This window comes from Panulirus ornatus, chromosome 9, assembly GCF_036320965.1.
Source record: "Panulirus ornatus isolate Po-2019 chromosome 9, ASM3632096v1, whole genome shotgun sequence".
In the NCBI taxonomy this organism is placed as follows: domain Eukaryota; kingdom Metazoa; phylum Arthropoda; class Malacostraca; order Decapoda; family Palinuridae; genus Panulirus; species Panulirus ornatus.
Genome location: NC_092232.1, coordinates 42,215,998 through 42,230,866, shown reverse-complemented (window position 1 = coordinate 42,230,866; position 14,869 = coordinate 42,215,998). Strand labels below are relative to the sequence as shown.

The following is a 14,869-nucleotide window of genomic DNA, read 5'->3' as shown; positions in this document are numbered from 1 at the left end:
GACACAGCTTCAATGAACTCAGCTTGGACAGGTTATCTCAGTGGGATAAAAGAAATCATAAGTTTAATGCCTCCAAGACCTAGTTTCTACCCATCTCTCTATCAATAACTCCTTACAACTCTCATCTCTCCTTTGACGGTTCTGTAATTCCAACTGTTTGACTCAATGAACATTATCATTATCATTTTTTTTTCTATCATACTTTGTCGCTGTCTCCCACGTTAGTGAGGTTGCGCAAGGAAACAGATGGAAGAATAGCCCAACCTACCCACATAAACATGTATACATACAGGTCCACACGCACATATACATACCTATACATTTCAATGTATTCATATTTTCTAAAAGGGGAAACAGAAGAAGGAGTCACGCGGGGAATGCTCATCCCCCCCGAAGGCTCAGATTGGGGTGTCTAAATGTGTGTGGATGTAACCAAGATAAGAAAAAAGGAGAGATAAGTAGTATGTTTGAGGAAAGGAACCTGGATGTTTTGGCTCTGAGTGAAACAAAGCTCAAGGGTAAAGGGGAACAGTGGTTGGGAAATGTCTTGGGAGTAAAGTCAGGGGTTAGTGAGAGGACAAGAGCAAGGGAAGGAGTAGTACTACTCCTGAAACATGAGTGGTGGGAGTATGTGATAGAGTGTAAGAAAGTAAATTCTAGATTGATATGGGTAAAACTGAAAGTGGATGGAGAGAGATGGGTGATTATTGGTGCATATGCACCTGGGCATGAGAAGAAAGATCATGAGAGGAAAGTGTTTTGGGAGCAGCTGAGTGAGTGTGTTCGTAGTTTTGATGCATGAGACCGGGTTATAGTGATGGGTGATTTGTATGCAAAAGTGAGTAATGTGGCAGTTGAGGGAATAATTGGTGTACATGGGGTGTTCAGTGTTGTAAATGGAAATGGTGAAGAGCTTGTAGATTTATGAGCTGAAAAAGTACTGGTGATTGGGAATACCTGGTTTAAAAAGAGAGATATACATAAGTATACATATGTAAGTAGGAGAGATGGCCAGAGAGCATTATTCGATTATGTGTTAATTGATAGGCGTGCGAAAGAGAGACTTCTGGATGTTAATGTGCTGAAAGGTGCAACTGGAGGGATGTCTCATCATTATCTTGTGGAGGCGAAGGTGAAGATTTGTAGAGGTTTTCAGAAAAGAAGAGAGAATGTTGGGGTGAAGTGAGTGATGAGAGTAAGTGAGCTTGGGAAGGAGACTTGTGTGAGGAAATACCAGGAGAGACTGAATACAGAATGGAAAAAGGTGAGAACAAAGGATGTAAGGGGAGTGGGGGAGGAATGGGATGTATTTAGGGAAGCAGTGATGGCTTGTGCAAAAGATGCTTGTGGCAAGAGAAGCGTGGGAGGTGGGCAGATTAGAAAGGGTAGTGAGTGGTGGGATGAAGAGGTAAAATTATTAGTGAAAGAGAAGAGAGAGGCATTTGGACGATTTTTGCAGGGAAATAATACAAATGACTGGGAAATGAATAAAAGAAAGAGGCAGGAGGTCAAGAGAAAGGTGTAAAAGGTGAAAAAGAGGGCAAACGAGAGTTGGGGTGAGAGAGTATCATTAAATTTTAGGGATAATAAAAAGATGTTCTGGAAGGAGATAAATAAAGTGTGTAAGACAAGGGAACAAATGGGAACATCGGTGAAGGGGGCGAATGGGGAGGTGATAACAAGTAGTGGTGATGTGAGAAGGAGATGGAGTAAGTAGTTTGAAGGTTTTTTGCAGGTGTCTGATGATTGAGTGGCAGATATAGGGTGTTTTGGTCGAGGTGGTGTGCAAAGTGAGAGGGTTAGGGAGAATGATTTGGTAAACAGAGAAGAGGTAGTAAAAGCTTTGCGGAAGATGAAAGCCGACAAGGCAGCGGGTTTGGATGGTATTGCCGTGGAATTTATTAAAAAAGGGGATGACTGTATTGTTGACTGGTTGGTAAGGTTATTTAATGTATGTATGATTCATGGTGAGGTGCCTGAGGATTGGCGGAATGCTTGCATAGTGACACTGTACAAAGGCAAAGGGGATAAAGGTGAGTGCTCAAATTAAAGAGGTATAAGTTTGTTAAGTATTCCTGGGAAATTATATGGGAGGGTATTGACTGAGAGGGTGAAGGCATGTACAGAGCATCAGATTGGGGAAGAGCAGAGTGGTTTCAGAAGTGGTAGAGGATGTGTGGATCAGGTATTTGCTTTGAAGAATGTATGTGAGAAATACTTAGAAAAACAAATGGATTTGTATGTAGCACTTATGGATCTGGAGAAGGCATATGATAGAGTTGATAGAGATGCTCTGTGGAAGGTATTAAGAATATATGGTGTGGGAGGAAAGTTGTTAGAAGCAGTGAAAAGTTTTTATCGAGGATGTAAGGCATGTGTACATATAGGAAGAGAGGGAAGTGATTGGTTCTCAGTAAATGTTGGTTTGCAGCAGGGGTGTGTGATGTCTCCATGGTTGTTTAATTTGTATATGGATGGGGTTGTTAAGGCGGTGAATGCAAGAGTTTTGGAAAGAGGGGCAAGTATGCAGTCTACTGTGGATGAGAGAGCTTGGGAAGTGAATCAGTTGTTGTTCACTGATGATACAGCGCTGGTGGCTGATTCGTGTGAGAAACTGCAGAAGCTGGTGACTGAGTTTGGTAAAGTGTGTGAAAGAAGAAAGCTGAGAGTAAATGTGAATATGATCAGGGCCTGAACATGCAGGAGGGTGAAAGGCATGCAAGGAATAGAGTGAATTGGAATGATGTGGTATACCAGGAACGACGTGCTGTCAATGGATAGAACCAGGGCATGTGAAGTGTCTAGGGTAAACCATGGAAAGTTTTGTGGGGCCTGAATGTGGAAAGGGAGCTGTGGTTTCGGTGCATTATACATGAGAGCTAGAGACTGAGTGTGAATGAATGTGGCCTTTGTTGTCTTTTCCTAGCGCTACCTCGCGCACATGAAGGGGAAGGGGGTTGTTATTTCATGTGTGGCTGGGTGGCGAAGGGAAAGAATAAAGGCAGACAGTATGAATTATGTACATGTGTATATATTTATATGTCTGTGTGTGTATATATATATGTACACGTTGAGATGTATAGGTATGTATATTTGTGTGTGTGGACGTGCATGTATATACATGTGTATGTGGGTGGATTGAGCCATTCTTTCGTCTGTTTCCTTGCTCTACCTTGCTAACGCGGGAGACAGCGACAAAGTAAAATAAAAATAAAATAAGAATAAATAAATAAATAAATAACATACACAGACATACATATGCACACATGTACATAATTCATACTTGCTGCCTTTATTCATTCCTGTCGCCACCCTGCCACACATGAAATGACACCCCCCTCCCCCCGCACACATACGAGATAGCGCTAAGAAAAGACAACAAAGGCCACATTCATTCACACTCAGTCGCTAGCTGTCATGTATAATGCAGTGAAACCACAGCTCCCTTCCCACATCCAGGCCCCACAAAACTTTCCATGGTTTACCCCAGACGCTTCACATGCCCTGGTTCATTGACAGCACGTAGACCCCGGTATACCACATCATTCCAATTCACTCTATTCCTTGCACACCTTTCACCCTCCTCCATGTTCAGGCATCAATCGCTCAAAATCTTTTTCACTCCATCCTTCCACCTCCAATTTGGTCTCCCACTTCTCCTCATCCCCTCCACCTCTGACACATATATCCTCTTGGTCAATCTTTCCTCACTCATTCTCTCCATGTTCCCAAACCATTTCAAAACACCCTCTTTTGCTCTCTCAACCACACTCTTTTTATTACCACACATCTCTATTACCTTTTCATTACTTACTCAATCAAACCACCTCACACCACATATTGTCCTCAAACATCTCATTTCCAACACATCCACCCTCCTCCACAGAACCCTATCTATAGCCCATGCCTCACAACCATATAACATTTTTGGAACCACTATTCCTTCAAACATACACATTTTTGCTTTCCAAGATAATGTTCTCACCTTCCACATATTCTTCAATGCTCCCAGAACCTTCATCCTATCCCCCACCCTGTGACTCACTTCTGCTTCCATGGTTCCATCCGCTGCCAGATCCACTCCCAGATATCTAAAACACTTCACTTCCTCCAGTTTTTCTCCATTCAAACTTACCTCCCAATTGATTTGTCCCTCAACCCTACTGTACCTAATAACCTTGCTCTTATTCACATTTACTCTCAGCTTTCTTCTTTCACACACTTTACCAAACTCAGTCACCAGCTTCTGCAGTTTCTCGCATGAATCAGCCACCAGCGCTGTTTCATCAGCGAACAACAACTGACTCACTTCCCAAGCCCTCTTATCCATGACAGACTGCATACTTGCCCACCTCTTCAAAACTCTTGCATTCACCTCCCTAACAACCCAATCCATAAACAAATTAAACAACCATGGAGACATGGTTCACTCCTGCCTGCCTGTAGCATGCTTTCCGACATGTTTCATGAGCTCCTCTTCGCCAACGGAACTACCTTGGCCTACCAGTGATGCTACTACATTTGTGAATCAAAAACCATTGCAACACAAACCTCGCCAGGTGGTAGTGTCCCGCAGTGTATCGAGACAGACTTCCCCAGAACTTTTTTAAAGGGGAAGTAAATGTTTATAGTTGTGTTACTGGAGTGATAGTTTTCATACATGGTGCTTTGACAAGAAAATAGTGAAATTGGAAAAAATGTAGCTTAGACATTGAAGCTTATTGATACAGTGGTTAAATTGATGAGAACTACTATTGACATTTGTGTAAATAAATTAAACATTTCCTTTTTCCATAGCCAGAGGTTGAACCATTATGTGACATTCATTTTTTTTCATTTCATTTCAAGCTAGAAGTTTCAGTTTTCTAAATTGTTTCTTACATTTTTCATATGTATATATATGTATGTGTGTGTGTGTGTATATGTGCGTGTGTGTGTGTATGTGTGTGTATGTGTATATATATTTATTTATTTATTTATTATACTTTGTCGCTGTCTCCCAAGTTTGCGAGGTAGCGCAAGGAAACAGACGAAAGAAATGGCCCAACCCCCCCCCCATACACATGTATATACATACGTCCACACACGCAAATATACATACCTACACAGCTTTCCATGGTTTACCCCAGACGCTTCACATGCCTTGATTCAATCCACTGACAGCACGTCAACCCCGGTATACTACATCGATCCAATTCACTCTATTCCTTGCCCTCCTTTCACCCTCCTGCATGTTCAGGCCCCGATCACACAAAATCTTTTTCACTCCATCTTTCCACCTCCAATTTGGTCTCCCTCTTCTCCTTGATCCCTCCACCTCCGACACATATATCCTCTTGGTCAATCTTTCCTCACTCATCCTCTCCATGTGCCCAAACCACTTCAAAACACCCTCTTCTGCTCTCTCAACCACGCTCTTTTTATTTCCACACATCTCTCTTACCCTTACGTTACTCACTCGATCAAACCACCTCACACCACACATTGTCCTCAAACATCTCATTTCCAGCACATCCATCCTCCTGCGCACAACTCTATCCATAGCCCATGCCTCGCAACCATACAACATTGTTGGAACCACTATTCCTTCAAACATACCCATTTTTGCTTTCCGAGATAATGTTCTCGACTTCCACACATTCTTCAAGGCCCCCAGGATTTTCGCCCCCTCCCCCACCCTATGATCCACTTCCGCTTCCATGGTTCCATCTACTGCCAGATCCACTCCCAGATATCTAAAACACTTCACTTCCTCCAGTTTTTCTCCATTCAAACTCACCTCCCAATTGACTTGACCCTCAACCCTACTGTACCTAATAACCTTGCTCTTATTCATATTTACTCTTAACTTTCTTCTTCCACACACTTTTCCAAACTCAGTCACCAGCTTCTGCAGTTTCTCACATGAATCAGCCACCAGCGCTGTATCATCAGCGAACAACAACTGACTCACTTCCCAAGCTCTCTCATCCCCAACAGACTTCATACTTGCCCCTCTTTCCAAAACTCTTGCATTTACCTCCCTAACAACCCCATCCATAAACAAATTAAACAACCATGGAGACATCACACACCCCTGCCGCAAACCTACATTCACTGAGAACCAATCACTTTCCTCTCTTCCTACACGTACACATGCCTTACATCCTCGATAGTGAGAGAGTATCATTAAATTTTAGGGAGAATAAAAAGATGTTCTGGAAGGAGGTAAATAAAGTGCGTAAGACAAGGGAGCAAATGGGAACTTCAGTGAAGGGCGCAAATGGGGAGGTGAAAACAAGTAGTGGTGATGTGAGAGGGAGATGGAGTGAGTATTTTGAAGGTTTGTTGAATGTGTTTGATGATAGAGTGGCAGATATAGGGTGTTTTGGTCGAGGTGGTGTGCAAAGTGAGAGGGTTAGGGAAAATGATTTGGTAAACAGAGAAGAGGTAGTGAAAGCTTTGCGGAAGATGAAAGCCGGCAAGGCAGCAGGTTTGGATGGTACTGCAGTGGAATTTATTAAAAAAGGGGGTGACTGTATTGTTGACTGGTTGGTAAGGTTATTTAATGTATGTATGACTCATGGTGAGGTGCCTGAGGATTGGCGGAATGCGTGCATAGTGCCATTGTACAAAGGCAAAGGGGATAAGAGTGAGTGTTCAAATTACAGAGGTATAAGTTTGTTGAGTATTCCTGGTAAATTATATGGGAGGGTATTGATTGAGAGGGTGAAGGCATGTACAGAGCATCAGATTGGGGAAGAGCAGTGTGGTTTCAGAAGTGGTAGAGGATGTGTGGATCAGGTGTTTGCTTTGAAGAATGTATGTGAGAAATACTTAGAAAAGCAAATGGATTTGTATGTAGCATTTATGGATCTGGAGAAGGCATATGATAGAGTTGATAGAGATGCTCTGTGGAAGGTATTAAGAATATATGGTGTGGGAGGCAAGTTGTTAGAAGCAGTGAAAAGTTTTTATCGAGGATGTAAGGCATGTGTAAGTGTAGGAAGAGAGGAAAGTGATTGGTTCTCAGTGAATGTAGGTTTGCGGCATGGGTGTGTGATGTCTCCATGGTTGTTTAATTTGTTTATGGATGGGGTTGTTAGGGAGGTAAATGCAAGAGTTTTGGAAAGAGGGGCAAGTATGAAGTCTGTTGGGGATGAGAGAGCTTGGGAAGTGAGTCAGTTGTTGTTCGCTGATGATACAGCGCTGGTGGCTGATTCATGTGAGAAACTGCAGAAGCTGGTGACTGAGTTTGGAAAAGTGTGTGAAGAAGAAAGTTAAGAGTAAATGTGAATAAGAGCAAGGTTATTAGGTACAGTAGGGTTGAGGGTCAAGTCAATTGGGAGGTGAGTTTGAATGGAGAAAAACTGGAGGAAGTGAAGTGTTTTAGATATCTGGGAGTGGATCTGGCAGCAGATGGAACCATGGAAGCGGAAGTGGATCATAGGGTGGGGGAGGGGGCGAAAATTCTGGGAGCCTTGAAGAATGTGTGGAAGTCGAGAACATTATCTCGGAAAGCAAAAATGGGTATGTTTGAAGGAATAGTGGTTCCAACAATGTTGTATGGTTGCGAGGCGTGGGCTATGGATAGAGTTGTGCGCAGGAGGATGGATGTGCTGGAAATGAGATGTTTGAGGACAATGTGTGGTGTGAGGTGGTTTGATCGAGTAAGTAACGTAAGGGTAAGAGAGATGTGTGGAAATAAAAAGAGCGTGGTTGAGAGAGCAGAAGAGGGTGTTTTGAAATGGTTTGGGCACATGGAGAGAATGAGTGAGGAAAGATTGACCAAGAGGATATATGTGTCAGAGGTGGAGGGAACGAGGAGAAGAGGGAGACCAAATTGGAGGTGGAAAGATGGAGTGAAAAAGATTTTGTGTGATCGGGGCCTGAACATGCAGGAGGGTGAAAGGAGGGCAAGGAATAGAGTGAATTGGAGCGATGTGGTATACCGGGGTTGACGTGCTGTCAGTGGATTGAATCAGGGCATGTGAAGCGTCTGGGGTAAACCATGGAAAGCTGTGTAGGTATGTATATTTGCGTGTGTGGACGTATATATATACATGTGTATGGGGGTGGGTTGGGCCATTTCTTTCGTCTGTTTCCTTGCGCTATCTCGCAAACGCGGGAGACAGCGACAAAAAAAAAAAAAAAGGAGACATCACGCACCCCTGCCACAAACCAACATTCACTGGGAACCAATCACTTTCCTCTCTTCCTACTCATACACATGCCTTACATCCTCGATAAAAACTTTTCACTGCTTCTAGCAACTTGCCTCCCACACCATATACTCTTAATGCCTTCCACAGAGCATCTCTATCAACTCTATCATATGCCTTGGTATTATTGTAACATCCACTCTTTCTTTAGAATAGCTAAGTCTGCCTCTAAAAACCTGGGTGTCTTATTTCGATGTCAAAATTTCTGAAAAGTTACTACATTTATACAAATATATGATTTGTCCTTGTATGGAGTACTACTCTCACATCTAAAGAGGTTCTACGTCTGCATCCTTCTTCACAAAGTTGAGTCGAATGTGATCTGACTCATAAACTGTCCCAGGCTAACTTCATAACTTAACGCTCTTGCCCTATGCCACAGTGTTGGTTTACTTTCCCTCTTCTATAGTTATTATTTTGGTTTTTGCTTCCAAGAGCTGGCTGCTTGTCTGCCCCCACCACTAGCTAGACCAAGCTATACTCAGCAAGGTGCTGCATCACATGATTACTGTGGCCATTGGTAACTCAAGGGTGGGCCATTTTGATAACTGCTTCTTTCTGTAAATGTTGAATTAAGGCCTGGCCTTGATGTGGACTTTTGTCTGTGAGTGGAGTCTTCAAGATGAAAAGAAAAAAAGTAGCAAGAGGTCAAAAGAAAGGAAAAGAGCAGGAAAAAAAAACATGAAAGAAAACAGGATAGAATCATGATAAAACAGAAAAAATATGAATATGCTCTGGAAGGAAGTGTATAGTGTAAGAAGAATGAAAGGACAAATGAGAAAAACAACTGAAGAATCAGTGACAAAAAACATGTTAAAAGGGGATGAAATGAGAGGGTAGTAAATACTGGAATGAGTATGATGTGAAATTGCTAAAGAGGAATGGTATCTGCAGAGGAGTGACCTGGTATCAACTTTTGTTATGAAAAGGATTGGACTTAGGGAGACAGTGCCAACTGCTGACAGTTGAAGGTTTGGACTGAAGGAGCCCATGTGAACTGCTGGCATGGGAAGGTTTGGACTGAGGGAGCCCAAGTAAACTGCTGGCATGGGAAGGCTTGGACTGACAGAGCCAGCATCAACTGCTAACAGGTGAAAGAGTTGACTGAAGGAGCCACTGTCAAATACTGGGAGATAAAGATGCTGACTGAGGGCACCAATGTCACCTGCTAGCTGGTGGAGTTGACTGGGGGAGACAATGTCAAATGCTGACAGGTGAAAGGTGTTTACTGCAGGAGACTAACGGGGGGCCAGTGTCAACTGCTGGCAGATGATGGTGTAGAATGAGGAAACTAGTTTCAACTGCAAGCAGATAAAGGTGTGGACTGCTGTTAGGCATAGGTGTGGACTAAGAGTGCCAGTGTCAACATCTGGCAGGTCAAGGTTTTGACTGAGGCAGCCAATGTCAAGTGCTGGCAGATGAAAGTGTGGACTGAGGGAAGTTTAATGTTTACTGCTGGCAAGTAAAGGTGTGGACTAAGGGAAATGCTGGTAGGTGAAAATGTGGACCGTGGGAAGCACTGGAAAACTAAGAAAATGCAGAAGAAAGTGATACAGACTTTAAAAAAGCATTTGACAAATATGAACATGGTGCCACAGCACATAAACTGTAAACACAAGCCACAATTTCATATCATCCTTTGTAGATTATACAAGAATAAGTATGAATATCACATCAATAGAGGATACCAAAAGGCTACAAAGATAAGTAAACAAAATCTTTAACAGGGCAACTGAGAACAACATGCTTTATAATAAATGGAGATAAATTTCAACTCCTCTTGTATATGGAAAATGAAGAAAAAAAATACAGAATACTGGACATACACACACACTAAAATAAACCAGTTGAATAGTGTGAAAGACCTCAGAGTAATAATGTCTAATGAAGTAACCTAAATAAAAGTTGCCTTATGGAGAAGGATAGTTGGTTGGATCCTAGACCTTTAAGACAAGGGATGAAAAACCAGAGATGATATCATTCTTTCACAAACTGAATATTGTTGCTTTCTAACATCACCCTAAAAGGTATGTGAAACTGCAGAATTAGAAAGTGTTCAGAGATCTTTCACAGCCCGTATTAATGAGGTAAAGGAACTAAAGTACTGGAAACAGATGAAGTCTCTGAGGCCATATTCCCCTAAGCACATATATACATGAAAAGTCCAGGAAGGTATGGTGCCAAACTTACAGTAATAAATAACATCCTAGAAGCAAAACAGGCACGGGAGACTTCATAAAATATTAGCTCTGAAATCCAGGTGCAACATGCTCAGAAAGAAAGAACACCTTAAACATCCTGGGTACAAGACTCTTTCACACTATGCCAGCTATCATCAGAAACAGCATGGAATGCTCAACAGAGAAAATTAAAGAGTGCACTGCACAAGTAAAGGCAGAGTGTACTAGACCAGCCAGGCTGTGTGGGCTATGTAGGCCTGGAGGATGTGGCTTCCAACAGCATGGTTGACAAACAACCCTGTGCAACAGCCTGGGCTCAGCCCAGGCTGCAGCAGTGAAGGAACCCTGAAGAATTCATCAGATATTTACATAACGGAACGGTACATGGATTCTGCCAGTCCTCAGGCATCTCACCCTGGGCCATATAAATGGCAAACAGCCTGCCTTATCTATCAAAAATATCTTTCTTGAGGGGCTTAATAGTAGTCCCATCCACAACTGCTTCTATGCCACATTTCATTTTATGAAAGGCTTTCACTGGTTTCCTATTTTCAACTAATGATTTGCCATGACTAATACTTCACATGAAACTTTGTTCCAAACATACTACTCCTACCAACCTATCATCGAACACATTCATCTCTTTTTTCATCAAGTTTCATACTCTATCAAGTTTTTTATGCTCTATCAAGTTTACTGACATTCTCTCACAACAACCAGGTACTTCTAATCTAGCTCCGTCAGAAGTGCCAACTTCCTGCCTTCTCGCAAACCTGATATTCCTGAACTATTTTTGGTTTTAAAACTAGAACATCCAGGTTTTTCTCATCAAACATTGCACCTATCTCTTCTTTTTCTTCCTGCACATGCACATTCAATCAAACCTAAACCTGAGCCTTTAGGTAGTAAGTGATAGGCAAGCATTGACCTGGGATTTACCGCCACCTGGGTACTGGGAGGGTTAGTGATGATGATGGAGTGAACCAAACACTACAGTGGCTATCAAGTTCCTGTACTTGATCCATGTTACTGTTTTTTCTCTCTGCCTCACAGTCATGGCTTTCAGCATCTAGTCCACAAATGCACATTCTCTCCAACTTGCACATAACAACAAGTAACTCACACAATACTGTTCTTAATTAAATTTTCCGGCAGTGGGCATTATGTGCTAGCTTGCCTAATGGCAAAATTCAATTACAGGGAAATATGTTCATGAGATGTGACCCCACAAGTGCATAAATCCTCATTTAGCCCTTTTCTGTTCCTATTTTCTGGAAAATTATAAGAAAAAAAAAAGAGTTTATAGCTCCCCACTTCACCCCTATTTGCTATCTTACAATGCTCACGAGAAATAAGGGTAGGAGAATAAGTAAGTTTTTATAACTGATGCAAATTAGTGTAAAATAAATAGTAGTATGAAAAATCATTTGACGAAAATGAATGCACAGGGATCCTGTATTATCACCTTGTCTTTTACGTTTTCACTAAAAGGACATCATACGAGTGAAAATGTGTGACTAAAGTTTGGATGCATCACGATGGAAGAGATTGCAAGCTAGCCCATTTGCTGCTTGAAGATGATGCTGTTCTGTTACCTGAACTGGAAAAGGAGCAGAGTAGAAAAAGCCTTTGAAATCGATCTACAGACAGCTAAGAGCTGATTAACAAAAGTGGCTCTTGGAATTGGAGCCTGATTCTGTTCATATTCTTGTTAAATTTTAACGATATCTGGATCTTCCAAAAACCATACAAATACATTTGCCTAGCACACTTTTTCTTTTCAATTTGATGTTTATCAAATGGATGTTTTACCATTACTGTACTTGTAAAGTCTCACCTCTTGTAGAACTTTACTATTTTTCAGGGGTTTAGATGACATTCCATTCTTATTTGGAGTAAAAGGACTGCCACATACTGCAGAACTACACTTATCTGGACCATGAGACTGGCGATGATGCTGACAGAAAATACGACTTGCACATGAGGAATCACAGCTGGTATCTAAATCTGCTTTGTTTCTCCCTGGCTTCAAGACTGGTGATCTGGTGCTTACTGTCAAGTGTAAAAATCCATTAAAAGAGTTCAGGACAGGTACTTCCTAAAATATTTTTATTTATTTATTTTGCTTTGCCGCAGTCTCCCACATTTGCGAGGTAGCGCAAGGAAACAGACGAAAGAAATGGCCCAACCCACCCACATACACATGTAAATACATACACGTCCACACTCACAAATATACATACCTATACATCTCAATGTACACATATATATACACACAAGAGACATATACATATATACACATGTACATAATTCATACTGTCTGCCTTTATCTATTCCCATCGCCACCTCGCCACACATGGAATAACATCCCCCTCCCCCCTCATGTGTGCGAGGTAGCGCTAGGAAAAGACAACAAAGGCCCAATTCATTCACACTCAGTCTCTAGCTGTCATGCAATAATGCCCGAAACCACAGCTCCCTTTCCACATCCAGGCCCCACACAACTTTCCATGGTTTACCCCAGACGCTTCACATGCCCTGATTCAATCCATTGACAGCACGTTGACCCCGGTATACCACATCGATCCAATTCACTCTGTTCCTTGCCCGCCTTTCACCCTCCTGCATGTTCAGGCCCCGATCACTCAAAATCTTTTTCACTCCATCTTTCCACCTCCAATTTGGTCTCCCACTTCTCCTCGTTCCCTCCACCTCCGACACATATATCCTCTTGGTCAATCTTTCCTCACTCATTCTCTCCATGTGCCCAAACCAAAGTATTTCCTAATACTTTGATCAAAACTACTTAAGAAACATGAATGATATGACATGCATGATGTGTAATCATAACATTAAGAAAGAGAAAAGGAATTTGAAGTATTCATTAATGTATAAAAAGAAAAAAATGAAGGTGAGAGGTGGACAGATTAGAAATAGTAGTGAGTGGTGATATAAAGAAATAAAGTTGCTGGTGTAGGAGAAAAAAAGGGCCATTTGGTCAGTACTTAGAGGGAATGAGTGCAAGTTATCAGAATTGTATAAGAGACAACAACAGGTCAAGAGGAGACTGCAAGGGTTGAAAAAGAGGGCAAATGAGAGTTTATGTGAGAAAGTATTAGTAATCTTTAGAGAGAATAAGTTTTTTGAAAACTAAAATATAACATGTGCAAGACAAGAGAACAAATGGGAACATCAGTGAAGGGGGCAAAAGGGGAGGTAATAAAAAGTAGTGATGAAGTGAGAAGGAGATGGAGTGAGTATTTAGAAGGTTTGTTGAATGTGTTTGATGACAGAGTGGCCATTATAAGGTGTTTTGATCGGGGTGGTGTGCAAATTGAGAGGGGTCAGGGAGGATAGTTTGGTAAGCAGAGAAAAGGTAGTGAAAGTTTTGCGGATGATGAGAGCCGTCAAGGCGGCAGTTTTGGATAGTAATGCAGTGGAATTTATTAAAAAAGGGGTTGAGTGTGCTGTTAATTGGATGGTAAACATATTCATGGGTTGAGTGTGCTGTTAATTGGATGGTAAAGATATTCAAAGTGTGAATAGATCATGGTGATATGCCCGAGGATTGGAATGCATGCATAGTTCCATTGTACAAAGGCAAAGGGGATAAAGGTGAGTGTTCAAATTACATAGGCATAAGTTTGTTGAGTACTCCTGGGAAATTAAATCTGAGGGTATTCATTGAGGGGGGGCAAAGGCATGTACAGAGCTTCATATTGGAGAAGAGCAGTGTGGTTTCAGAAGTGGTTGAGGATGTGTGGATCAGGTGTTTGCTTTGAAGAATGTATGTGAGAAATACTTAGAAAAGCAAATGGATTTGTATGTAGCATTTATGGATTTGGAGAAGGCATATGATAGAGTTGATAGAGATGCTCTGTGGAAGGTACTAAGAATATATGGTGTGGGAGGCAAGTTGTTAGAGGCAGTGAAAAGTTTTTATCGTGGATGTAAGGCATGTGTACGTGTAGGAAGAGAGGAAAGTGATTGGTTCTCAGTGAATGTAGGTTTGCAGCAGGGGTGTGTGATGTCTCCATGGTTGTTTAATTTGTTTATGGATGGGCTTGTTAGGGAGGTGAATGCATGAGTTGTGGAAAGAGGGGCAAGTATGAAGTCTGTTGTGGATGAGAGAGCTAGGGAAGTGAGTCAGTTGTTGTTCGCTGATGACACAGCGCTGGTGGCTGATTCATGTGAGAAACTGCAGAAGCTGGTGACTGAGTTTGGTAAAGTGTGTGAAAGAAGAAAGTTAAGAGTAAATGTGAATAAGAGCAAGATTATTAGGTAGAGTAGGGTTGAGGGTCAAGTCAAATGGGAGGTAAGTTTGAATGGAGAAAAACTGGAGGAAGTGAAGTGTTTTAGATATCTGGGAGTGGATCTGGCAGCGGATGGAACCATGGTAGCGGAGGTAAATCATAGGGTGGGGGAGGGGGCGAAAATCCTGGGAGCCTTGAAGAATGTGTGGAAGTCGAGAACATTTTCTCTGAAAGC

General features: G+C 41.9%; 1 protein-coding gene across 2 annotated transcripts in view; it reads right to left on the bottom strand.

Moving 5' to 3' along the window:
- LOC139750365 (uncharacterized) overlaps positions 1-14,869 on the bottom strand; it is a 105,523-nt gene that overhangs the window by 84,630 nt on the left and 6,024 nt on the right. For both annotated transcript variants that reach the window (XM_071665078.1, XM_071665077.1), the window contains exon 2: positions 12,219-12,433. In XM_071665078.1, coding sequence (XP_071521179.1) covers positions 12,219-12,433 — 215 coding nt within the window. The remainder of the gene's footprint in view (positions 1-12,218; positions 12,434-14,869) is intronic.